This window comes from Heptranchias perlo, chromosome 24 (assembly GCF_035084215.1).
Source record: "Heptranchias perlo isolate sHepPer1 chromosome 24, sHepPer1.hap1, whole genome shotgun sequence".
In the NCBI taxonomy this organism is placed as follows: Eukaryota; Metazoa; Chordata; class Chondrichthyes; order Hexanchiformes; family Hexanchidae; genus Heptranchias; species Heptranchias perlo.
In genome coordinates this window covers 32,036,680-32,063,105 of record NC_090348.1, presented here as the reverse complement: position 1 = coordinate 32,063,105, position 26,426 = coordinate 32,036,680, and the positions used below count along the sequence as shown (strand labels likewise).

Here is a 26,426-nt window from a genome sequence, read left to right as displayed (position 1 = left end):
AGATTCCTTTGTCAAAAATAGCTTTATGATTTTGCTCCACCTAGCACAGAGAACAAAATCCACTCCCCCCTCCCCCCACTCCCCCTCTCCCCCGTGTTCAGCTCATATTTTAGAAATTTCATGGCAACCCACTCAAAAAACAGATTGTCGAGACAGAGAAGTTTCCCAAATCTTAAAATGTACCTGCAGGCCATCTCTCAACCTATAGATAATCCTCTTACATATTGCTACCTATAATAACTCCTTAATCCATTGAAAGATTGAAGCATTTTATTGCTTCTGCCAACTCACTAAAATGGTTTCCTGGCTACTTGCCAAAATAAAGAGCATCTTGTAATCTTGACAAAAAAATAATAAATGGATCACCTTAAAAAGCCACGTCCACAGAACTAGGGAATTGCATCTTTAATAAGACTGAATACTTTCACATACAGTACCTTAACCATGGTGGAAATAAATAGGTGAGGCAGACCATTGATCTATAAACTGAACTGGAAGTTCTTGCACCTTTAAATGGGACATACAGTTAACTTCAACCCAGACTCATCAAAGTACTGCAAGAGATTATGTAGAGAATAATGGATAAGTGGATGTGATTATAAGGCAGAATTGCAATCAAGGGGTTCAGACATCATAAACAAGAATTTAACTTCTTAAAGGCATTTATTTTATTCTTTTTCAAGGATTTTTTTCTCTTTCCATTTTATTAATTTCCCTATATTAAAAGCTATCCCAATATGATGGACCAGCCATCTGTCCCCAGCCTCCTGTTAAATTTACCAGTGCCTAGTTGCTAGGAATTGCACAACTTTCCCTCTGTTCACTGCTTCCATGATAGCATTTGTTAATTCACAGTGCTGAGTCATAGCTTACCAATCCATAATGCATTTTTATGGTTCTCCTCATAAGTGTCTCAGGGTGCTTAACAAGGTGCCAAAGGTGGATTACCAAACAGGAAAAGTTAGGAGGGGAAAAGGAAGACCACAGGCAAGAGCTACGGAAGTCTCTTGAAGGTAGGAAGCGAGAAATCAGGGAGAGAATGCCAGAGGCACAATAATCAAAGCAATAGTCTATGTTAGTGAAGAGGGAGAGTAAAACAAGCAGTAACTGGTAAGAGCCCTAAACTTATTAAGTTAGAGAGGCAGGGTAGGTATCCATTACTACCAACCATTGGTTTGTTTCTGTTTCAAGAGGGTGAGCAGCATTTATCGTCTAATCCTTAGGGAAAATGTCTACTTTGATCAGTAACTTACATTAACTCTTAAATTGCTGTTTAAAGCAGCTTATTACACCATTCCCTCTAATTACCTTGCTTTTTCTGTTTTACAGAGGATGTATTTCTGTTGCAGACCAGAGATCATAAAAACCCAGATGTCTTTGTATTGTTCAGAACTACAAGGTAAGCTACAACCTCCAGGTGATAATTTTTGTGAGATTGGCCTTCCTTGTTGCCCACATTTGCTTCTGATGCCTGTTTGAAACATCAATTTAAGACAAAATAAGGATCTCATGGTCATGTTACTGTGAGCCAAATAGGTACAGGCTAAAATTATGCCTTTTAAAATTCTTCTCATGTTGACTGATTTAGCCGATACAGAAATCAGTGCAAATATTGAAACCAGCAACAAGAGATTTTGTTCAAAAAAATACAAAACCACTTTGGCTTATTCTTTTCTTCTATAAATTAGCATATGTTATGTCGCCCTCGCAAGTCAAAAACCCTGTGTTTTTGCCGTTTAGATCGTAGCTCAGGCAAACTTGGGTCCGAATCTGGACTTAAAATCCTTTTACCCCCCCACCAATTGTTCCAGTAAAAGTTTTTTTAGGCTTAATTTCACACTTCCCATTTATGTGGACATTCAATTTAATTTTCTCAGGACTATCATAGTTTGTAGTATAACGAAGAACAGTTGAAAACTCCCTTTTCGCAAACCGAGTCTGTGGAGCCATTCTCGCTACTGGCATTGAAAATGATGGCACAAACCAGGAAAGGGAATAGATTAATGGCTTTCTAGAAGCCCAGTGCTTGTACGTGCTTACAGTTAGCATGCCTAGGCTTTTCAATCATTTTCCCTCTGGAGTTCTTAAATTCAGTTGTTGTTGATCCAGGTGGACTTTTAAGGTATTCTAAAATAAATAATGCTATAATTTCTAATATTAATCATGTTTGAGTCTGTGAAATGCTGCCAGACTAGAATTATTGCTGCAGGTTGCACAAAGGTCAGCCACAAAGCAGCTCAGAACTCTGCTTCCTAGGTGCCTGATTTTTAATGTTAAGAGAGTGCACTCTCCTAACATTAAAAATCAGGCACCTCGGGAGCAGAGTTCTGAGCAAGAACCCATCCACTTTCTCTTAATGCTAAAAACATTGGAAAACATTGGAAAATAAGTTTGTGACGTACCCAGCAGTTGGGTAGTGCAGCTTCGCAAAAGTCTTGAATCATATTTTGCCCATTGCAAACTCAAACCATAGTGAGATGACATCCTGCAGAAAGTCCCACATCGCCTGATTTGCACCCTGACCAATTGAACACTGAGCCAAAAATCGGGCAGCGTGTAAATTCGTCATCTGACCCATTCGCACCGGGCCCGTTGGGTTACAATCAGAGTTTCAAAGTATTTTGCAGTACCTTTGATAATCTACAGTCTTGATCTTGGAATTACAACACAATATTTGGGAAATTGTCTCCTAACGACACAGTCTACATATGTGTGCGCTCCCAGGCCAAGTTTCACAGAATCCTCATGTGGGAATAACAGAGTCAGCACTTAGTAGAACTTGTAATGCACGAGTCTAATAACATAATATGTTTTAAGTAGCTTCTAAGATTGCATTAACTGCAACCACACATACTGTTAGGCTATTTCTCTGACATTGTTCGTTACCCCTATCTAGGCATTCCATAGTTAAAAATAATGAACATTGATTAACTATCTTTTACATATATGACAGTATGTCAAAGTGGACAGTATTCATTCAGTTTTTGCTGATCTTCAACATAAGGTTTACATGAGGCTTTGCTGATATATGATGGCTGTACTTTGTCTGTGATGCCAGTGTACACGGATAATGTTTGGATAATTCTGTCATTGATGAAATTGCCATCGCTACCCCATATAGGGAAAGTTTCAGACATTGGCGTAATATAAACCCAGTCAACATTTGTCTCATGTTTTTGAAATATCTGAGGAGTATTTAACTGAATTAGTGAAAAGTATCCAACGCATGCCTCAGGATTTGAAAACTTTCCTTATACTAGTTTCAAGGGAAAAAAAATCAAAGGAAATCAGTGCTTGATGTGTTATTCCTTCAAATAGCAAAAATATAGTTGATTTAGCTTAATTTTTGATGTCAACCTATCTTCATCTCATGCATTTTGTCCTATGTCCCAGCTGAGATAAATGGCAGATAAACATGTCCCATGATTCTGCCAATGCCACACTATAGTCAGCCATCAGAAAGTGCATAACAGTTTGCCTGAGTTGGCCCTCCTTCCAAATTTTCTCTTGATGTGAATGAGCACCTTATTCACTGAAAACTCACTATGGAAGGAACCTCATGCACAAACCTATGTGTTACCACACCATAATCAGGCACATTAGTAAAGCAACATGGGCATTCAGGTAACACCCTAACTAAGTAGCTTAGACAGAAAACTAGAGAGATCCTGTACCTTTAAATGTATATTTAAAAAAAACGTGCATTTGTGGGATCTTGCTGTGCACAAATTGGCTGCCACGTTTCCTACGTTACACAGTGACTACACTTCAAAAGTACTTCATTGGCTATAAAGCACTTTGGGATTTCCTGAGGTCATGAAAGGTGCTATATAAATGCAAGTCTTTAAATGCATATTGATTAACTATTGTATTAATTCATACTCTTTGTTGATCTTGTTGTCTGAATCTGTATATTACAGCAATGTGTTCCAAGGGTATGCTGTTTGTGTGTATCATATGTCTGCTATACGAGAAGCATTTAATGGACCCTATGCACATAAAGAGGGGCCCGAGTATCATTGGGCAGCTTATGAGGGAAAGGTGCCTTACCCAAGACCAGGCTGTGTAAGTGCATTCTACATTAAAATGAATATTTTATTTGTGTATGAAATGTAAAAAAAATATATTATTATGAATAGCAAATGAATGTACTACAGAAGCATTTCATGTAAGTGTGAATAACATTTTAAAGAGGTTAAACATTCAGTTGTTTGCTAATGTAGTATAATACATAAAGTGACACAATGACACAGTGAATTAAGAACCCAACGTGTTGTGTCATAGAGTGGTAAGTCACAGGTTTGCGTTTTTGGTTCTCCATAATTGATTCCTTATCTCAGCTGTATCACTGTGCGAAAGCACCGAGCAGGGGCCATAAATCTGAAGAAAATATGAGCATGTTGCCAAGGGCTGGTCTCACATACCTCCCAGTAATTGGCTTTAAAACATTACCCAGGAATAACTGGGACTGGGTCACTCTGCTGTCCTCTGAACTGAAGTGACATGCAGCAGGAGAGAAAATACTTTAAAATCGGGAGTCTTACCCTCATTAAAAAATCTTCTGGCAAAGATAATACACAAATACCACTGGCATATTCTTTTGAGAATCCAATATTCTTTGAGTAAAGGTTGTTCATGGTAAAAGAAAGCAGTAACCCAGCATATTTTATATAATACTGTAGAATGTAATATTGTTTATTGTCATTTCTGAAATGATTGAGTCGAAAGAACTAATGTCATTTTCACCAAGATAGTGCCGTACACTGATGGTGTTAATGGAGATTATTGATATGCCAGTAGCCATCCAATGTCAATTATCATACTATAAGTATGTATTATTGATAAATCTATGAAATCACTGGATGATTCTGAAGAGGAATACATTGTAGTTCAATAGAACATTTCTCTCACTTTTACATTTACACTTGTTTCCTTCTTATTGAAATCATATAAATATGTTCAAATATAACTGATTTAGGATTCAGAAAGCAGAATTGCAAGACTTGGGGGTCAATTTTAGCACCCGCGATCGGGTGCGTTCCTGACGGGGTGGCTCCAACCAACCACTTCCAGGTTTCCCACAGATGCGCTGACATGTGCGCGCAGCCCCTGCATGTGGGACTCCCGCGGGCAATTAAAGCCAGTGGGGTGCCACTTAAAGTATTTATCTTGGTATTTCAGGTCGTTTACAGACCTGATCAACAAGATATTTTAGGAGAGTTGGGATTTTACAAACAACTGGGACTGTTTCCCGTACTGGGGAAAACACTCCCAGTTCAAATGGACCTGTTGCAGCTATCAGCCTGTGGCAGCTGCAAAGGTCCATTTGACAGGTGGGGGTGCGGGGGAGGAGACCCTCACTCATTGCAGGAGGCCACTCTGTCACTTTTTGGACAAAGTTTGGCCTCCACCAACCTCCTTCTAACAATAAAAGTCACCAACCTGCACACTTACCCCGGGGTCCGGAGACACGTACCTACCTTGCGGACCCCCTCAGATGAACTTCTTCCGGATGGGGGCCGCCGTAGCTGCAGTCATGAACTCCTCGGAGGGCGAACAGCATCACCAGCCTCGCCGGCCACGCCGTCCACCTCTGACACGTGGAGCTCCACAACACAGTGCTGTGACACATCCACCTGCACAGCAGGAGGGAGGGCTACCACAGAGAGAGATGTGTCGCAGAGGGCACTACCCTCGCCACAGTGTCCACAGACCAAGGCTCAGCTTCCTGGACCTCTCTGAGTAGCAGTGCACACGGAGGCTCAGAGTCACTCGACATGTAGTCGTCGACATCTGCAGCCTCCTTCATGCCGAGCTGCTCCCGGCTGGCCCGAGCACCATCTTCTTACCTGTCACTGTCAAAGTCACCACTGCCCTCAACAACTTCTCCTCCGCATCCTTCCAGGGTGCCACCGGGGACATCGCCAACGTCTCTCAGTCGTCTGCACAAAAAGAGCTCTGCAAATACACCTACACCCACTCTGCAGTGACACAATGGGTGGCATCAGGTGTGGGTCTTCATTGTGATCCTCAGGAAAGGGCATTATTGCACACACCAGACAAGATTCGCAAAGACGTCACAGTAGTGGTGACAATATAATATGTAATGTGAGTTGGTCAGAAATTAAATATAAGTACAAACCATGACAAACCCTCGTACACCCTTGTGCATCCCCTTCATGCTCACGACACGTTTGCCTTACGCTTCCTACTGCACATATGTGATGCATGCCCTGTGGCTGCAGCACAGGTAGTGACAGGTTGATTGAGGCTGACTGTGAAAGAGATGCACGAGAGGGTGAGTATGAGATAGAGCCATGAGATTGTATGAGGATTGGGTTGAGTGGTAGTGTTGGGATGAGTACTGGCGAGGTGAGTAAGAGCAGGTAAGATGAGGATGAGGTTTGAGTGGGTCTGAGGGGTGATGTGACAGAGTAGTGTTGGCAGTGCAGAAGGAGATGTGGGGTGGGGGCGGTGATGTGGCAGTCGGAGTGTAGGGGAATGAGTAAGTGTACTCACTTCGGCTGACCTACTTAGGTCATTGCAGCGCCTCCTGCACTGTATGCAGGTGCGTGATATGTTGGTGGTGCAGGTGACCTCCTCTGCCACCTCGAGCCAGGCCTTCTTGGTGCCGCCCGCCAGGGGGAAGATCTCTGTCCTCCCCCTCCTCCTTACCCCATCCAATAAGAACTGGAGTGAGGCATCATTAAACCTGGGAGCAGCCTTCCCCCTGGGCTGCTCCATGCTGTAATTTTTCCTATTTCTTGCAGCGTCAGTCAGTGGAGGACTGCCCCTTTAAATAGAGCTCCTCCAGCTGACAGACCTTACTGTGCATGCGCAGCCCAGCAGCGGGGAACCCGGAAGAACAGGTAAGTGGATCCAATCAGCCTGCGATTGCATTCGGGGCAGACTGATTTCACCAGGCGCGTTACCCACGCGCCCAATCGCCCCCCCCCCCCAACTGCCCTGGTAATATCGGGCCCTTAGAGTCTATATTGACAAAGAATTTATATCATTACTCTATGAATAAAAGCTTAGCTGTTTGAGTAAAATTCTAAAATACATAATACCCTAATTATTTACCAAAGAGCTCCAGATAAAAGTGACCTCAATGCTGTTAACTTCCTGCAGAAAACTAATACCTACTATACATTAAAATGTTCACAGCAGATGATGTTTTCTCTCTCTAGTGGTGGAGGATAATTATTTCTTAGACTTCACTTCTACAATATATTTCATTTCTATCATAGGCTAAGTAACAGTTAAATGCCACAGTGGGTAGAAAATCTATGTTCATGAATGTTTTAAACTCAGTGTTACTCAATTATATTTTAACCACATTTGGGGGTGGGGGGTAATTTCTCTAGTCAATATGTGCAGTGACATTGTAAATACCTCAATGGAAATTTCATCTGGTCGACATTTCGAGTGAAATCATAAACGTATTCCAAAAGATGTACAATTTTGTTATCAATACTGACCAGGAGAAATCTACACGAACATAAAATCTCTGTGAAGGCCCAGAGAAAATTCTTTTCTGTGGGGTCAGTTACTTTATTATTTTTCTGGTAGCAGAAGTATCTTCTTTTTAATCCCAAGAATGTTGTTTTGGAAACTCACTGAAACCACAAGGGGGCTCCATAATAAACAGGTTAAAAAAGCACAACCTGTTCCGACGGACTGTCATATGTTTCACTGAGTTCATGCTGCTTTACTAGGATTAGTAGATTAACAGTAACTAGGTGAAACCCTCTTCAATCCTGTTAAGACTTAATTAACAGAAAGAGAGAATTCCACTTTCCTCTCTCCTTCGATTTTAACTCTACTCACCTGGCAGAAATCAGGTGGGTGGGCAGTTAAAATCAGTTGGCCAACTTACCCGCTTATGTTCCGCCTGGATAGCACCATCTTCCATTTTGACCGGCTCTTCTGAGCAGGCAGCAAAGGCACCAGCCCCAACTGCAGTTTCAACTCTGGCCTAAGCAGAAAAGCCTATTTTTAAATTAAACTGAGCAGCAAAAGTCCACCTCTGTGGTTTGTGTCTCATTTTCGGCAGATTTTTTAATCTTGTATTGCAAGTGTCACGTTTTGGGATTTCAGACCCTGCCGCCATGGGGTAACCTTGGCGAAATACAGATTATGAATGTTGCTATTGAGCTAAAATACGGGTACGGTAGCATAGTGGCCATATTACTGGACTAGTAATCCAGAGGCCCGGACTAATACAGAGACATAAGTTCAAATCCCGCCACGGCAGCTGGGGAATTTCAATTCAGTTATCAAACAAAATCTGGAATAAAAAGCTTGTGTTAGTAATGGTGACCATAAAACTACCAAAAACCCATCTGGTTTACTAATGCCCTTTAGGGAAGGAATCCTGCCGTCCTTACACGGTCTGGCCTATAAGTGACCCACAGCAAAGTGGTTGATTTTTAACTGCCCTCTGAAATGGCCTAGCAAGCCACTCAATTGTACAGTCCCACGACAAAAAGTCATAAGAATAAAACCAGATAGACAACTAGGCACTGGACAAGGCAAAGGCAAACCAAGCCCAGTCAACTCTGAAAAGTCCTCCTCACTAACATCTGGGGACTTGTGCCAAATTTGGAAGAGCTGTTCACAGACTAGTCAAGCAACAGCCTTACATGGCCACATTCACAGAATTATACCTTTCAGCCAATGTCCCAGACTCTCCCATCACCACCCTGAGTATGTCCTGTCCCACCGGCAGGACAGACCCACCAGAGGTGGTGGCACAGTGGTATACAGTCAGGAGGGAGTGGCCCTGGGAGTCCTCAACATTGACTCTGGACCTCATGAAGTCTCACAGCATCAGGTCAAACATGGGCAAGGAAATCTCCTGCTGATTACCACCTATCGCCCTCCCTCAGCAGATGAATCAGTCTTCCTCCATGTTCAGCACCACTTGGAGGAAGCACTGAGGGTAGCAAAGGCACAGAATGAACTCTGGGAGGAGTACTTCAATGTCCATCACCAAGGGTAGCTCGGAAGCACCACTACTGACCGAGCTGGCTGAGTCCTGAAGGACATAGCTGCCAGACTGAGCCTACAGCAGGTAGTGAGAGAACCAACTCGAGGGAGAAACCTCGTCCTCACCAATCTACCTGTTGCAGATGTATCTGTCCATGATAGTATTGGTAGGAGTGTGGAGACAAAGTCCCGTCTTCACACTGAGGACACCGTCCATCATGTTGTGTGGCACTACCACCGTGCTAAATGGGATAGATCTAGCAGCTCAAAACCTGGCATCCATGAGGCGCTGTGGGCCATCAGCAGCAGCAGAATTGTATTCCACCACAATCTGTAACCTCATGGCCCGGCATATTCCTCACTCTACCATTACCAACAAGCCTGGTTCGATGAAGAGTGTAGAAGAGCATGCCAGGAGTAGCACCAGGTGTACCTAAAAATGAGGTGCCAACCTGGTGTAGCTACAACTCAGGACTACATGCATGCTAAACAGCAGAAGCAAAATGCTATAGAGATAGCTAAGCGATCCCACAACCAACGAATCAGATCAAAGCTCTGCAGTCCTGCCACATCCAGTCATGAATGGTGGTGGACAATAAAACAAATAACAAGAGGAGGAGGCTCTGCAAACATCCCCATCCTCAATGATGGCAGGGCCCAGCACATGAGGGCAAAAGACAAGGCTGAAACGTTTGCAGCCGTCTCCTGCCAGATGTGCCAAGTGGATGATACATCTTGGCCTCCACCCGAGATCCCCACCATCACAGAAGTCAGTCTTCAGCCAATTCAATTCATTCCACGTGTTATCAAGAAACAGCTGCGTGCAATGGATACAGCAAAGGCTTTGGGCCCCAACAACATCCCAGCTGTAGTGCTGAAGGCTTGTGCTCCAGAATTAGCCGCAACTCTAGCCAAACTGTTCCAGTACAGCTACAACACTGGCATCTACCCAACAAAGTGGAAAATTGCCTAGGTATGTCCTGTCCTCAAAAGCAGGACAAATCCAATCCGGCCAATTACCACCCCATCAGTCTACTCTCAATCATCAGCAAAGTGATGGAAGGTGTCGTCGACAGTGCTATCACGTGGCACTTACTCACCAATAACCTGCTCACCGATGCTCAGTTTGGGTTCCGCCAGAACCATTCAGCTCCAGACCTCATTACAGCCTTGGTCCAAACATGGACAAAAGAGCTGAGTTCCAGAGGTGAGGTGAGAGTCACTGCCCTTGACGTCAAGGCAGCATTTGACAGAGTGTGGCATCATGGAGCCCTAGTAACATTGAAGTCAATGGGAATCAGGGGGAAAACTTTCCAATGGCTGGAATCAGACTTAGCACAAGGAAAGATGGTAATGGTTGTTAGAGGCCAATCATCTCACCCCAGGACATCGCTGCAGAAGTTCCTCAGGGCAGTGTCCTAGGCCCAACCATCTTCAGCTGCTTCATCAATGACCTTCCCTCCATCATAAGGTCAGAAGAGGGGATGTTCACTGATGATTGCACAGTGTTCAGTTCCAATCGCAACCCCTCAGATAATGAAGCAGTCCGTTCCCGCATGCAACAACACCTGGACAACATCCAGGCTTGGGCTGATAAGTGGCAAGTAATTTTCGTGCCAGACATGTGCCAGGCAATGACTATCTCCAACAAGAGAGAGTCTAACCACCTCCCCATGACATTCAATGGCATTACCATTGCCAAATCCCCCACCATCAACATTCTGGGGGTCACCATTGACCAGAAACTTAACTGGGCCAGCCACGTAAATACTGTGGCTACCAGAGCAGGTCAGAAGCTTGGTAAACTGCGGCTAGTGACTCACCTCCTGACTCCCTAAAGCCTTTCCACAAGGCACAAGTCAGGAGTGTGATGGAATAGTCTCCACTTGTCTGGATGAATGCAGCTCCAACAGCACTCAAGAAGCTTGACACCATCCAGGACAAAGCAGCCCACTTGATTGGCACCCCATCCACCACCTTAAACGTTCACTCCCTCCACCACTGGCACACCATCTACAAGGTGCCCTGCAGCAACTCACCAAGGCTTCTTCGACAGCACCTCCCAAACCCATGACCTCTGCCACCTAGAAGGATAAGGGCAGTAGGCGCATGGGAACACCATCACCTGCATGTTCCCCTCCAAATCACACACCATCCTGACTTGGAAATATATCGCCGTTCCTTCATCATCGCTGGGTCAAAATCCTGGAACTCCCTACCTAACAGCACTGTGGGAGAACCTTCACCAAACGGACTGCAGCGGTTCAAGAAGGCGGCTCACCACCACCTTCTCAAGGGCAATTAGAGATAGGCAATAAATGCTGGCCTTGCCAGCAATGCCCACATCCCATGAATGAATAAGAAAAAAATATTATTTAGCTCTTGAGGGGTTAAATTCACAGGACAGCAGGGCTGACAGGTGTAGATTGAGTTTCAGATGGGGTGTCTGAAATGACATGCTCTAAACAATGAAAGATAACTTGACATTCCAGTGATCATTCATACTCATTGCTGCTGCAACAGCCTTATTCGTTTGAGCTCAGCAGGGGTCATTGCTAAGTTTGGCTGATGGATTCTGCTCTGGGAATTTGACTAAAAGCTGACGTTGGAGTTAAGCTTTTAAAAGGCAGAGAGAGTTGCCAAAGCTGAGGAAAATCAACTAACTAAGGGCTGTGAGAAGGATGGAACATAGGAAAGAGATGGGGGGAGGGTTGGAAACCAACTTTAAGTCAAGCAAGATGACACAGTGAGGGGGGATAGCATAACACATTCATTATTTTCAAGTTCTTACACAAATACAAATTATATTGATTGGAATAAGTGAGTTCAATCATTACTATTGTTCTGTATATTCATTTAATAATAAATAAATCAGTTTCGCATTCGCATGGTCTACCTACAGAGGGATTGAAGAAATGCAGGTGTGAAAGACTCGGATATCCAGTTCAGGTTACAGCCCTGGGCCATGCTATCATACAAGTGGATGTAAGGAAGTGAATTAGATTGAAAAGAGTAGCCAATCTCAGGGGTCAAGAGAACGGCAGCTAAATATGTAGCATCTAAACAAACAGGCAGGAACAAGGGGATTCTGCAACAACAGAGACATACTGTAATGAAATAAATGTACCCCATTTACTAACTGAATGTTGAGGCCACACAATAATTGAAATAAATTGCCCCCTAAAACAGTTTTTAAAGAAAAACGTTTTTCCCAAGCCACACCTCGGTTTTGAACTTTGTAAAAGGTGGAAACCCCAATATAATATCTCCCCAACCTTTTAAGTCTTCAGGAGAGATAGGGAAAATGGAGTCTACAGGAGAGATAGGGAAAATGGAAGAGGGGGAGGAGTAGCCTTTATGATTAGAGATGAAATCAATTCAATGATAAAGGAGGATATAACGAGAGGTAAGCAGCTAACAGAGACCTTATGGGTTGAATTGAGAAATAGGAAAGGATCTAAGACTATAGTGGGAGTTGTGTATAGGAGCCCAGGCAGCAGCTCTAAAGTGCTAGATTGTATAAATGCAGAGATTAGACAAGCATGTAAGAAAGGCATAGTGATCTTAATGGGGGACTTCAACCTTCACATAGATTGGGAAAAGCAGACGAGCAACTGTCAGAAAGGTAGCGAATTTCTTGATTGTGTCTTGGATAGTTTTCGACAGCAGTATGTCCTAGAGGCAACAAGGGGGCAAGCCATACTAGATTTAGTGATGAGTAATGAACCAGATTTAGTTGACAGCTTAACTGTGCGTGAACATCTATCCAATAGTGATCATAACATGATCGAGTTCAATGTAGTGTTTGAAAGAGAAAAAAGTGAATCAGCTGCTAAGATTCTAGACTTGGGCGAGGCCGACTTCAATGGGATGAGATAGAAACTGTCCACAGTAAACTGGGCAAATCTGTTAATGGGTAAAACGACTGATGATCAGTGGGAAATGTTTAAAGAAACATTTAACATGATACAGAATCGGTTTATACCCCTGAGGGGCAAGAACTCTACTTGCCAAAAAAACAGCCATGGACAACTAAAGAGGTAAGGGACAGTATAAGACATAAGGAAAGGGTATACAAAAAGGCAAAAAATGGCACAGATCCTGGCAAATGGGAAAGATACAAAGATCAACAAAGGGTCACAAAACAGATAGTAAGAGCTACAAAAAGAGAAAAGAAACTCGCAAGGGATATCAAAACCAATACGAAGAACTTTTATAGTTATATTAGGAAAAAGAGGGTGGTCAGGAGCAGTGTTGGCCCCGTAAAAACTGAAAGTGGGGATATTGTCATTGACAATGGGGAAATGGCGGACATGTTGAATAATTACTTTGCGACAATATTTACAGTCGAAAAAGAGGATAGCATGCTGGAAATCCCAAGAAAACTAATATTGGATCGGGGACAGGGACTCGATAAAATTAACATATGTAAAGCAACAGTAATGAAGAAAATAATAGCACTAAAGAGTGACAAATCCCCAGGACCAGATGGTTTCCATCCCAGGGTTTTAAAGGAAGTAGGTGAGCACATTGCGGATGCCCTAACTATAATCTTTCGAAGTTCTCTAGATTCAGGAACTGTCCCTCTAGATTGGAAAATTGCACATGTCACTCCGCTTTTTAAGAAAGGAGAGAAAGGGAAACCAGGGAATTATAGACCAGTTAGCCTAACATCTGTTGTGGGTAAAATGCTGGAGTCTATAATTAAGGATAGGGTGACTGAACACCGTGAGAATTTTCAGTTAATCAGAGAGAGCCAGCATGGATTTGTAAAAGGTAGGTCGTGCCTGACAAACCTGATGGAATTTTTTGAAGAGGTGACTAAAGTAGTGGACAGGGGAATGTCAATGGATGTTATTTATATGGACTTCCAGAAGGCATTTGATAAGCTCCCACATAAGAGACTGTTAGCTAAGATAGCAGCCCATGGAATCGAGGGAAAAGTACGGACTTGGTTAGGAAGTTGGCTGAGCGAAAGGCGACAGAGAGTAGGGATAATGGGTAGGTACTCACATTGGCAGGATGTGACTAGTGGAGTCCCGTAGGGATCTGTCTTGGGGCCTCAATTATTCACAATATTTATTAACGACTTAGATGAAGGCACAGAAAGTGTCATATCTAAGTTTGCCGATGACACAAAGATTGGTGGCATTGTAAGCAGTGTAGATGAAAACGTGAAATTACAAAGCGATATTGATAGATTAAGTGAATGGGCAAAACTGTGGCAAATGGAATTCAATGCAGACAAATGTGAGGTCATCCACTATGGATCAAAAAAGGATAGAACAGGGTACTTTCTAAATGGTAAAAAGTTAAAAACAGTGGATGTCCAAAGGGACTTAGGGGTTCAGGTACATAGATCATTGAAGTGTCATGAACAGGTTCAGAAAATAATCAAGAAGGCTAATGGAATGCTGGCCTTTATATCTATAGGACTAGAGTACAAGGGGGCAGAAGTTATGCTGCAGCTATACAAAATCCTGGTTAGACCACACCTGGAGTACTGTGAGCAGTTCTGGGCACCGCACCTTTGGAAGGACATATTGGCCTTGGAGGGAGTGCAGCGTAGGTTTACTAGAATGATACCCGGACTTCAAGGGTTAAGTTACGAGGAGAGATTACACAAATTGGGTTGTATTCTCTAGAGTTTCGAAGGTTAAGGGGTGATCTGATCGAAGTTTATAAGATATTAAGGGGAACAGATAGGGTGGATAGAGAGAAACTATTTCCGCTGGTTGGGGATTTTAAGAGTAGGGGGCACAGTCTAAAAATTAGAGCCAGTCCTTTCAGGAGCGAGATTAGAAAACATTTCTACACACAAAGGGTGGTAGAAGTTTGGAACTCTCTTCCGCAAACTAATTAATACTAGCTCAATTGCTAAATTTAAATCTGAGATAGATAGATTTTTGGCAACCAAAGGTATTAAGGGATATGGGCCAAAGGCAGGTATATGGAGTTAGATCACAGTTAGATCTTATGAAATGGCAGAGCAGGCACGAGGGGCTGAATGGCCTCCTCCTGTTCCTATGTTCCTATGATTCCTATGTCTCTATTAGCAGGTTCCTGGACCCAATCTTCAATAGCTGGACTGAAACACCATGGGGGTGAGATTCGCCTTCACCAGCAGCGCACTTAGTCAATCACACGATTAAAGTCAATGGAAGAAAAGATTGGATACGGTGTAAAACAGGCTGCTGATTCACTTTGAGTGCATTTCACGCTATTGCTGAAAATCAATTTCACTGCCTCCGCCCCCCCTCCCCCCCTCCAATCTTAAGATCCACTCAAGTGACACATGCACCACGTCCATCTTTGGTCATCTCTCAACACATTGCATGGAATCACCATTTTCCCGAATTTGCATACTGATCCTGGCACTCCACACAGTTAAAACATTCAGTCTGTTCAGCTTTGACTGGTGCTAAGCTTTAGAATTATGTTGAAGCAAGAGGATCACCATTCAGAATGAGTAAGAGTGCCCACATAACCTAATGAGAGCTGCCCAAAGATGAAACTACCACATACATCATCAGAGCAGGTTCGTTCTCACTGGGTGATTTGACACATGGTGGACCTCCAGCATGCTGATTTCTCACTGCTGATAGCAGTTGGAGAACTTATTAACAAGTTTGATTTTATTGTTTATGGGCAAAAGGTGAAAAGCACTTTCTCCTAAAAAATACTACTTGCCTTTACAATATCTAAACTGATTCTAGCCAATGTTCCTGTAATTATGTTACAATATATGACCCTTTTGTAAACCCAAAATAGGCTTTGTATTTAAAAAAAGACACAATGGCAACTGCTCAGAGGTACTAACCAAGTCTGAACCATATTGCACTCACCAAGAAAGTTATCAGGATAAATAGCTGCACCAAAAAAGCAGCAAATTTGTTGTTCTTTTTAATCGAGTGAAATTTAAATAACATTGTTAAAAATAGCCATTAATAATTTTCTGTTCTATCTTTTAAATGAATCGCTATTAATCTAGCTTTCTATTTAATAATCAGTCATGTGCATGACACCCTTACTTCCATTTTTGTTCAGTTCAAACACTAGTTCTGCTTCTTAAAATGTAACTGTCTGTGGCTGTGCAATGATGGAGTGCACTGGAGTATCAACAGAATGTATCACAGCAATGGGGGATGCAAGTTTTATTCCCCCACTTTTCCAGGTTTTTGACCTGAACTGTCCCACAGCAGAGAAGTGCCAAGTGAAGGCCAGTCCTCTCCCCAGAAGATGCAAGGAAATGCAGAGTTGAATTATCATTCGGCTGCTATGTGCAACTCTTTTATATTGCTTCGTGGTTCTGCCTCCCAAAGCCTGAGTTTCACACAGCCAGCTAGAAGTCAAAAGTAAACTTACTTGGATTTGCAATGGCTAGTGGTCAGGAAGATCAGGTAAAAATGCATCGTCCTGGTCATTGATCTTAGCGAATCCTGACAAGCATATTCTCACAAGATGAGGAAAATATAAAAGTAGGTTTCAAGGGCAGCTGAGAAGTGGCATTTATAGAGATCTGTCAATAGTAACCTCCACCCTCAACAAGACTTGTAAAAGCAAAAAAATACTACAAGAACCTGCGCTGCTAAATGATCGAAAGCTGATTAAACTATTTCCCTGAAACCTATAGTTGCATTATATTTATACATATCAAAAGCAATGGGCCGGAACTTGCTCCGATCGGCATGGTAAGGCTGCATCAGGAGAGAGTGGCCCTGGGAGTCCTCAACATTGACTCCGGACCCCATGAAATCTCATGGCATCAGGTCAAACATGGGCAAGGAAACCTCCTGCTGATTACCACCTACCGTCCTCCCTCAGCTGATGAATCAGTCCTCCTCCATGTTGAACACCACTTGGAGGAAGCACTGAGGGTAGCAAGGGCGCAGAATGTACTCTGGGTGGGGGACTTCAATGTCCATCACCAAGAGTGGCTCGGTAGCACCACCACTGACCGAGCTGGCCGAGTCCTGAAGGATATAACTGCCAGACTGGGCCTGCGGCAGTTGGTGAGCGAACCAACACGAGGAAAAAACCTACATGACTTCGTTCTTACCAATCTACCTGTCGCAGATGCATCTGTCCATGACAGTATTACTAGGAGTGACCACTGCACAGTCCTCGTGGAGATGAAGTCCCGTCTTCACACTGAGGACACCATCCAACGTGTTGTGTGGCACTATCACCGTGCTAAATGGGATAGATTCAGAACAGATCTAGCAGCTCAAAACTGGGCATCCATGAGGCGCTGTGGGCCATCAGCAGCAGCAAAATTGTATTCCAGCACAATCTGTAACCTCATGGTCCGGCATATTCCTCACTCTACCATTACCAACAAGCCAGGGGATCAACCCTGGTTCAATGAGGAGTGTAGAAGAGCATGCCAGGAGCAGCACCAGCCATACCTAAAAATGAGGTGCCAACCTGGTGAAGCTATAACACAGGACTACATGCATGCTAAACAGCGGAAGCAACATGCTATATACAGAGCTAAGCGATTCCACAACCAATGGATCAGATCAAAGCTCTGCAGTCCTGCCACATCCAGTCGTGAATGATGGTGGACAATTAAACAACTAACGGGAGGAGGAGGCTTTGTAAACATCCCCATCCTCAATGATGGCGGAGTCCAGCACATGAGTGCAAAAGACAAGGCTGAAGCGTTTGCAACCATTTTCAGCTAGAAGTGCCGAGTGGATGATCCACCTTGGCCTCCTCCCTATATCCCCACCGTCACTGAAGCCAGTCTTCAGCCAATTCGATTCACTCCACATGATATCAAGAAACGGCTGAGTGCACTGGATACAGCAAAGGCTATGGGCCCCGACAACATCCCGGCTGTAGTCCTGAAGACTTGTGCTCCAGAACTAGCTGCACCTCCAGCCAAGCTGTTCCAGTACAGCTACAACACTGGCATCTACCCGACAATGTGGAAAATTGCCCATGTATGTCCTGTCCACAAAAAGCAGGACAAATCCAATCCGGCCAATTACCGCCCCATCAGCCTACTCTCAATCGTCATCAAAGTGATGGAAGGTGTCGTCGACAGTGCTATCAAGCGGCACTTACTCACCAATAAACTGCTCACCGATGCTCAGTTTGGGTTCCGCCAGGACCACTCGGCTCCAGACCTCATCACAGCCTTGGTCCAAACATGGACAAAAGAGCTGAATTCCAGAGGTGAGGTGAGAGTGACTGCCCTTGACATCAAGGCAGCTTTTGACCAAGTGTGGCACCAAGGAGCCCTAGTAAAATTGAAGTCAATGGGAATCAGGGGGAAAACACCAGTGGCTGGAGACATACCTAGCACAAAGGAAGATGGTAGTGGTTGTTGGAGGCTAATCGTCTCAGCCCCAGGACATTGCTGCAGGAATTCCTCAGGGCAGTGTCCTAGGCCCAGCCATCTTCAGCTGCTTCATCAATGACCTTCCCTCCATCATAAGGTTAGAAATGGGGATGTTCGCTGATGATTACACAGTGTTCAGTTGCATTCGCAACCCCTCAGATAATGAAGCAGTCCGTGCTTGCATGCAGCAGGACCTGGACAACATTCAGGCTTGGGCTGATAAGTGGCAAGTAACATTTGCGCCAGACAAGTGCCAGGCAATGACCATCTCCAACAAGAGAGAGTCTAACCACCTCCCCTTGACATTCAACGGCATTACCATCACCGAATCCCGCACCATCAACATCCTGGGGGTCACTATTGACCAGAAACTTAACTGGACCAGCCACATAAATACTGTGGCTACAAGAGCAGGTCAGAGGTTGAGTCTTCTGCGGCAAGTGACTCACCTCCTGACTCCCCAAAGCCTTTCCATCATCTACAACACACAAGTCAGGAGTGTGATGGAATATTCTCCACTTGCCTGGATGAGTGCAGCTCCAACAACACTCAAGAAGCTCGACACAATCCAGGACAAAGCAGCCCGCTTGATTGGCACCCCATCCATCACCCTAAACATTCTCTCCCTTCACCACCGGCACACCGTGACTGCAGTGTGTACCATCCACAGGATGCACTGCAGCAACTCGCCAAAGCTTCTTCGACAGCACCTCCCAAACCTGCAACCTCTATCACCTAGAAGGACAAGGACAGCAGGCACATGGGAACAACACCACCTGCACGTTCCCCTCCAAGTCACACACCATCCCGACTTGGAAATATATCGCTGTTCCTTCATCGTCGCTGGGTCAAAATCCTGGAACTCCCTTCCTAACAGCACTGTGGGAGAACCTTCACCACACGGACTGCAGCGGTTCAAGAAGGCGGCTCACCACCACCTTCTCAAGGGCAATTAGGGATGGGCAATAAATGCTGGCCTTGCCAGCGACGCCCACATCCCATGAACAAATTTTTTAAAAATAAAAAATACGAATATACTCACTGCGTAGGCCATGATGTCCATTTGCTTAATTTTGAAATCTTCTCCAGTGATGCGCTCCGAGATCAGCGCAGGCCATGTCCGCGTGCAAAGACTGTGAGAATGGAAGCCCCGCCCACAAGCAGGCAAGTATTGCTCATTCATTTAAAGAGACATTCCCTATGTTAGTCTAAATAAAAATTTAACGTAATAACATACCTTATTATAAAAAGGCACAGAAATGATTTATAATGTATTAAAACGTACAGAAATTAAATTTTAATAATTTTTTTAATAATCAAAAAATATTAAAATAGGAATAAATAGACAGTCCACATTTTTAAAATTTAGTTTTTTGTTGTTTTGCAGTCATTATAAGTCACCGGGCTTTTAAAAAGTAGTGTAGGGCTGGTATTTTCAAGCGTACCTTCTCGTGGTGTAAGTATCTTCGTTCCAGCTGGGCAGATGGGTTAGTTTACAAATGTTTGCTGATTGTATTGATTGTAGTGTAGGTGGCCCTTTAATTCGGAACTGCCATAACGCCGGTGAACCAACCAGAGCAAGTTCGCGATTTCGGGGTTTTACTGCACATGTGCGCATTCACGAACTTGCTCCGATGGATTTGACGGCGGTTGGAGAGGACGCCGTTGAGGAACGGTGTCCAGAATAAGTTCTGTCCCATTATATATTGTTAGTTTTGTTTTCAAGGGATGGAGGACATGATGGTTCACTGATTTATTAAACTATTGTTTCACTCCTGGGATCAGGTCCAAACAGATGGGGTGAAAGTCCCCTTTCAGCTGGCTGTTTAAATATCTAAATGAAGTGTTTGGGCACCTTCAGCGAAATTCCCAGCAGATATAAGCATATGCCAACAAGCAAACAAATATGATTTCCATTAATTTTAACTCTTGTACCGAAAAGGATCTATGGGATAATGTGGATAATGGGAATGTGCTGTTAATCTGCACAGACACCATTCTAAAGTTGGGAATTTAGAAACATTAGTTAGTCCAAAGGAGCTTTGCTTTGCATCTGGTCCATGATGTACCTAATCTAGGAATGTTTGAAATCATGAGTGTGTTGCAAGTTGAAAATGTTCTTTTCTGCAGAGTTATCACCTTACATTGAGGGGATACACACAAATACTTGAATTATTTAAACCACTTTATCCCCTCTAATAATTCCTGCAGTCAGTTAGTGCTATTCCAATTTATTTTTTCCTCCCCTCCTCCTGAAGGCCCAGATTTGTGCTGGGATGTAGACCCAAGAACAGCAGGCACCCTCCAGAGCCTCAGCCAAGTGGCAATTCTTCATTTATGCCCAGCCCCACCCCCTCCCCCATGTACCGATCTTGCTCTCAGTTAAAATTGACCCCCGAGTATTAGCACGCTGGTTGCCCCAGGATGTCATCACAATCAAGACCAATCCTTTTCTCACCTGATGTCCACAAATGCATTCTTTTCTGCATGGATCACTGGATAGCAATCAGGTGCAGAAACCCAAGGTAAGTTTTTTTCCCCTTTCTAATCCAGAAAGACTAATTGTAGCAGTCTCACATGCTTGTATGGCTTAGATGTGCTAACTCGCCAGACAGTGAGAATCAAATCTGGGACCTGCTGATCTGTGCAGCTGAGCACTATACCTACTTAGTATTTTACCCACTATACCATCAGAGGAACCCTGCTGTTTCAATTTCGAGCTCACCACAACAGCAAAGAATGTTGGATTCTGAAATGGTAACTTTGACTAATGGGTCCATTTTAAAAGAGACAGTGTATCTATAATAATGATATTCTCTGGCATGACTTGAATTCCCATTGTATTACAATGTATAAGTAGAATAAATTGTTCTGTTTTGAAGCAGTTTATTCAGCAGCCAAATCTTGTGTTATTTAAAACAAATTTGCTTCTTCATTTGTATGTTCCAGTTGCATGTGATTTATGCTAAAATGACAAAAAGATTTTTATCAGTTTGATTTCATGGGGCACTGTTGTGCAAAGCAGCTGGGAGTCCATATAACAAAATGGATGAATCACTTCTAGCTTGACACAATAACTGCAAAATGCTTTGTTCTCCTTTGTAGTGTGCCAGCCAGATTAATGCACCTCCTGGAAGTAAATATCGCACGACAAAGGATTATCCAGATGATGTCCTTCGCTTTGTGCGCACTCATCCCATTATGTACCAGCCAGTTCACCCTATACACAAGAGGCCTGTGCTGTTACGAGCAGATGGGAAACATAACCTGAAGCAGATAGTAGTTGATCGTGTCGAAGCTGAAGATGGTCAATATGACGTCCTGTTTATTGGCACAGGTAAATCTGAGCTTATAGAAAAGTGATGATCAAATGTTAGGGTGGAAGGCACAATGTGCAAAAGTTTACCCTTCCACCTTTTGGACCTGGGCCCAAATTCAGCCTAGAAATATGGAGTGAAAGTCTTACTGGAAAACAAGTCTTAATGCTGTTCCCAATGGAGGTAGTATCAATTTGTGACTAGCAAATAGGTGTCAAATGACCTAATTTTCTCATTAATTCAGCTTGTTTGTGGCTATAAACATGGCAAATTCAGGCCATTTTGGTGGATTTCATCTAATCCAAATTCCAAATGAACACTCCTGCCACCCGCCCAATTTAACAACCGCGAGACCCGGACTGCATTTACATGCAGCCAGCGAGTGAGGAGGGCAGGAAATGAGCTGGTTGTGAAGCTGGTTGGTTGACATTTGGAACCTGGTTGGGGGGCGGGGGCATGCACAGGCTGGCAAGGGACCGCAGTTTCTTTGTGGGCTTGAGAGGAGCACTCCTGTTCATCCTGGCCCCAACAAACATAAACATTAAAAAGAAACTTTGGCAGATTTCTGAATGGCTTCCAAAGGGACTGCCGGTTAGGTCACTCAGAGTATGTGCATTGAACCCCGATTTGCATATTACAAGTATCCTCCCATCTGAAGCAAGCGAGCGCTCCAGGCGCTCATCTCAAGATCCTACTCAAGATGGCGACAGTCAGAGCGCCAGAGTAAACGGAACAACAAGTGACCCAGCGCCATTTTCAGGAGCCAACACACTTCAAGTCGGCCCTCTCAGGATTCAGGTTAAGTACAACGTCAAAATAGGGTGAATACTTCCAAAGCATATTTGAACTGCTAATTTTACTGTAGAACATTAGAATATAACTGGCAGTAAATTGCGTTGAAACTACTCTTTTTTCCCTTCCACAGATGCAGGGATGGTGTTAAAAATTATTACAATTTACAATAAAGAAACTGAAACGATGGAGGAAGTGGTTTTAGAAGAGTTGCAGATATTTAAGGTAAGAATTTACATGTTGTACTTTCTCTGTTGGAGTTCTAGTGCTCCTTTGTACTTGAGTCATTGTAATATTAATGGGCAATGAGTAATTGGGACATTTGTTTCAATTTCAGGTGCCAACTCCAATTATCACCATGGAGCTTTCTGTTAAACGGGTAAGAGATGTGCAAATGTGGTCAAAACAAAGAATAAAAAAGCAACCATAATGAGCAATAATAGATCATTCATGAAACTGAATCACCACTTTGTGGTATCAATTTACAGTATGTTTTTCCACAATGCATACACACATGGGAATGGAAATAATGACATTATCCACTCAGATGGTCCCTTCAAATATGGAGGGCCATTGAGATCAATGACCAATGAAGAATCACCCTGCTAGACAAAGGGTGCATTTCACATCACATCTCAGCAGCCACAAAGTTATGTAAGCACCACAGAAGCCAACAAAACGTCATCTTGAACGACGCTGGCTTCAAACGGGCAGTGCAGTCGCTCCACCGACTTCACCCTTATTTTGGGCAGAAGTTACAAACCATCCCACTAAGTTCAAGCAGAAAATGCTTGAAATACACAGCAGGTCCTTCAGCATCAGAAAAAAAAATACAGGTTAATGTTTCGGGTCTGGACCTTCTGTCAGAACCTCGGGGTAGGGTGTAAACCCTAATTTTTTTAAGATGCTAATGGCCCTGCTGTACATTTCCAACTTTTTCTATTTTTATTTCAGATTTTCAGCATTTGCATTTTTTTTCTTTTTATTTGTTTTAAAGTCAATTTATCTCTGTCTGTGTACAGGCTCCAGACAACTCTGCTGTCTTCATCAACATTTTAATTATTAATTATTTTCTAACATTAATTGTTTAAAGGGATTAGACACCAGTTCGATGGGTCTGAATACTTTCTTTCTTTTCCTCTCGATATAGCAAAACTTATACGTTGGCTCTAAGTCCGCTATTGCACAGGTGAAGCTCCATCAGTGTGACATGTATGGCTCAGCCTGCACTGACTGCTGCCTAGCCAGAGACCCCTACTGTGCCTGGGATGGAGTGTCCTGTACCAGGTATTATCCACTTGGGACACCTGCTAAAAGGTAACTGGCTTCTGTTTGCCACATGGGTTATTTGTAATCTGAACAACTGTATTAATTTTAAGTGCTGGGGATATTTTAAGCAGGATCTGGTTCCACTAAGAGAGACCTTACAAACTCAGTGTTAGTTCAATGGGTATGTTTCTGCCACATCAGATGCGATGGACATTTTTATGCTAGGCTTTAAGTAAATTTTATATAAGTTAGAACATTTTAGTGATTAACATGATGACAATATTGTATCACCCATTGTGCCTCAGAATCATTTCTCTGTTCACGATCCTGGGTGTAAGTCACTTTACCAGGATTGGTAAAACCTCTCCCATAGGGTGCCAATATACCATAATCAGCGTTACCGGCATACGGTGACTGAGTAAGTCAAAATTCAATTTTCATTCATTGGGATTACAGGATTTGTATCAGTGTTTTGTGGCTCACATTCTGCAATTCCATCCATTTATCATTACCGATTGAATAAACCAAATTCCATTTTCACTACATGGAATAAAAGGGTTTTCCCTCGGTGTTTTGAGGATTGAATGCTGCGATTCCATCTACCTCCCGTAAATGGCCTTGACCATAATGCGTTCTTACTAAGAACTTGTTGAGGCTTAGAAAAGTTACCTTGTTACCAATGTATGGCAGTGTCTCTAGAGTGTTATCCAAAGCTCTCCAATCAGACCACTTAGTAATGTCAAAGATACAAATAAAACATGCAAGTTCACTATAATTTTCAAGGAATGTGCTTTGAGGCAGAGCAACAACAGTTTGCATTTATATGGGACTTTAACATAGAAAAACATCCCAAGGTAGTTCACAGAGGTATAATCAGAGAAAAATTGACACTAGGCAAGAATGGGAGATATTAGGAGGTGTGACCAAAAGTTTGGTCAAAAATGTGGGTTTTAAGGAGGGTCCTAAAGGAGGAGAGGGATGTGGAAAGGCATTGGGATTTAGAGAGGGAATTCCAGAGCATGGGGCCTAGGCGACTGGAGACACTGCCAATGGTGGGGCCAAGGGATGGGAGATGCACAAGAGGCCAGAGTCAGTGGAACAGAGAGTTCTGGGAAGGTTATAGGGCTGGGAGGAGGTTACTGACATAGGGAGGGGCAAAGCCACGATGTGATTTAAACACGAGAATAAGCATTTTAAATTGGAGGTGTTGGGGGTCTGGGAGGCAATGTGGGTCAATGTAGAAACCTCCCATGTCAGCCTTTCCACAAAGCACTAAATCTCTGAAATTGTGGAAGACCTTCTTATCATAAAACATAGAATGAACTCAGTTTTCTCCCCCTCGCCTAGATATTACCAACCTGCCAATTTTTTAAAATGTAATTCTTCTGGTGGTGTGCATTAGCTCTCCTCATATATGTAAATAGAAAGAGCAGGAATCAATTGAAATCCAGTGCGAAACAAATCAAGTCCCTTTGAGTTAGTTCATGGATATTTGACATTGGACCAGATCAGAGCATGTTGGGTGCAGCTACAGTTGTAGCCCTGAAAATGTAAACACTGTGTATGGTCAGAGGGGCTCAATGCCACTGTGTACATGGATGGTGTCAATCTTCACAAAGTATGTTTGTATGCTCTTTGTTGAAGCCAGACAAGTGCCAAGTATATGTAGGTGGCTTGGAAGAATAGCTCAAAACCTTAAATATGTTCCCCTCTCACCTCAGGGGGAAATTCAGTTGTCTATTTAGGTAAAGGGAAGCTTATGCACCAATCTGTGATATTGAGATTCAGATTCACAAATGATGGAATTTAAGATTATCAGAAAGCAAATGCCCCCTCCCCCAACTCATTGTAATGAACAAATAAACAGACACACTTTCTATTATTCCAAAGAAAACAGAAAAACTGGTTCAGAAAGTAAGTGAGCCTATACCAAAAATAGTTTCCACAAAATTCCTTCTTCTCTGAATGGAGTTGTAATTAAACAGAGGAAATTGTACAGGTCTGTAAAGAACTAGAAATATTTTGTCATCTTCAAATATATTTAAGAAATATTTTGGTGCAGAAGTAGGTTAGAGTATACTGCAAAACAAGAAGATGCCTCAAAAACGCTTTTCATCAAGGAGGAACTACAGTGGATGGCGAGCACAAAGCAAAAAAGGAAAACAGAAAAGTTTGGGGAACTGAAGAGAATGGTTTTCAGAAAGTTTTTGAAAGTTAGAGAGAGAGGTGGCAAGGTGTAGGATCTAGAGAGAGAATTCCAGAGCACAGGGGTGTAGTTTTTGAAAGAGCGGCCCAAAAATGGAGTGGGGGGAGCAGGGAACAAGGAATAACCCAGTATCAGGGGAATGGAGGATGCATGCAGGGATGTATGACCATAGGAGATTAAAAGGGAGCAGACTGGGGACAAGGATCTTGAGGGGCAACTCTTCAGGCATTTAAAGGTAATGGAACTTGGAAAGGATGGGGGTAATGGAAGTGTGGCACTTTGTACATGTGAGATTGGATGACACAGCATTCAAAATATGCTGTAATTCATGGAAGGTGGAGGCCATCTAGGAAAGTATTAGACAGGCCAATGCTCACAGTGATAAAGGCATGGATTATGGTTTTGGCAGGAGTGAGGGAAGTAGTAGGGATGGAAGCAGACAGTGGTGAAGAGGTGAGACAAAGCAATGTTGGTAACGGAACAGATGTGGGGAACGAAGCAC

At 43.2% G+C, this 26,426-nt stretch overlaps 1 protein-coding gene across 1 annotated transcript in view; it reads left to right on the top strand.

Annotated features, from left to right (window-relative positions):
• LOC137341868 (semaphorin-3E-like) overlaps window positions 1–26,426 on the top strand; it is a 216,037-nt gene that overhangs the window by 177,770 nt on the left and 11,841 nt on the right. The window contains exons 9-14 of the mRNA XM_068005378.1: window positions 1,330–1,399; window positions 3,921–4,065; window positions 21,446–21,677; window positions 22,583–22,674; window positions 22,787–22,828; window positions 23,600–23,766. Of these exons, the coding sequence (XP_067861479.1) occupies window positions 1,330–1,399; window positions 3,921–4,065; window positions 21,446–21,677; window positions 22,583–22,674; window positions 22,787–22,828; window positions 23,600–23,766 (748 nt within the window). The remainder of the gene's footprint in view (window positions 1–1,329; window positions 1,400–3,920; window positions 4,066–21,445; window positions 21,678–22,582; window positions 22,675–22,786; window positions 22,829–23,599; window positions 23,767–26,426) is intronic.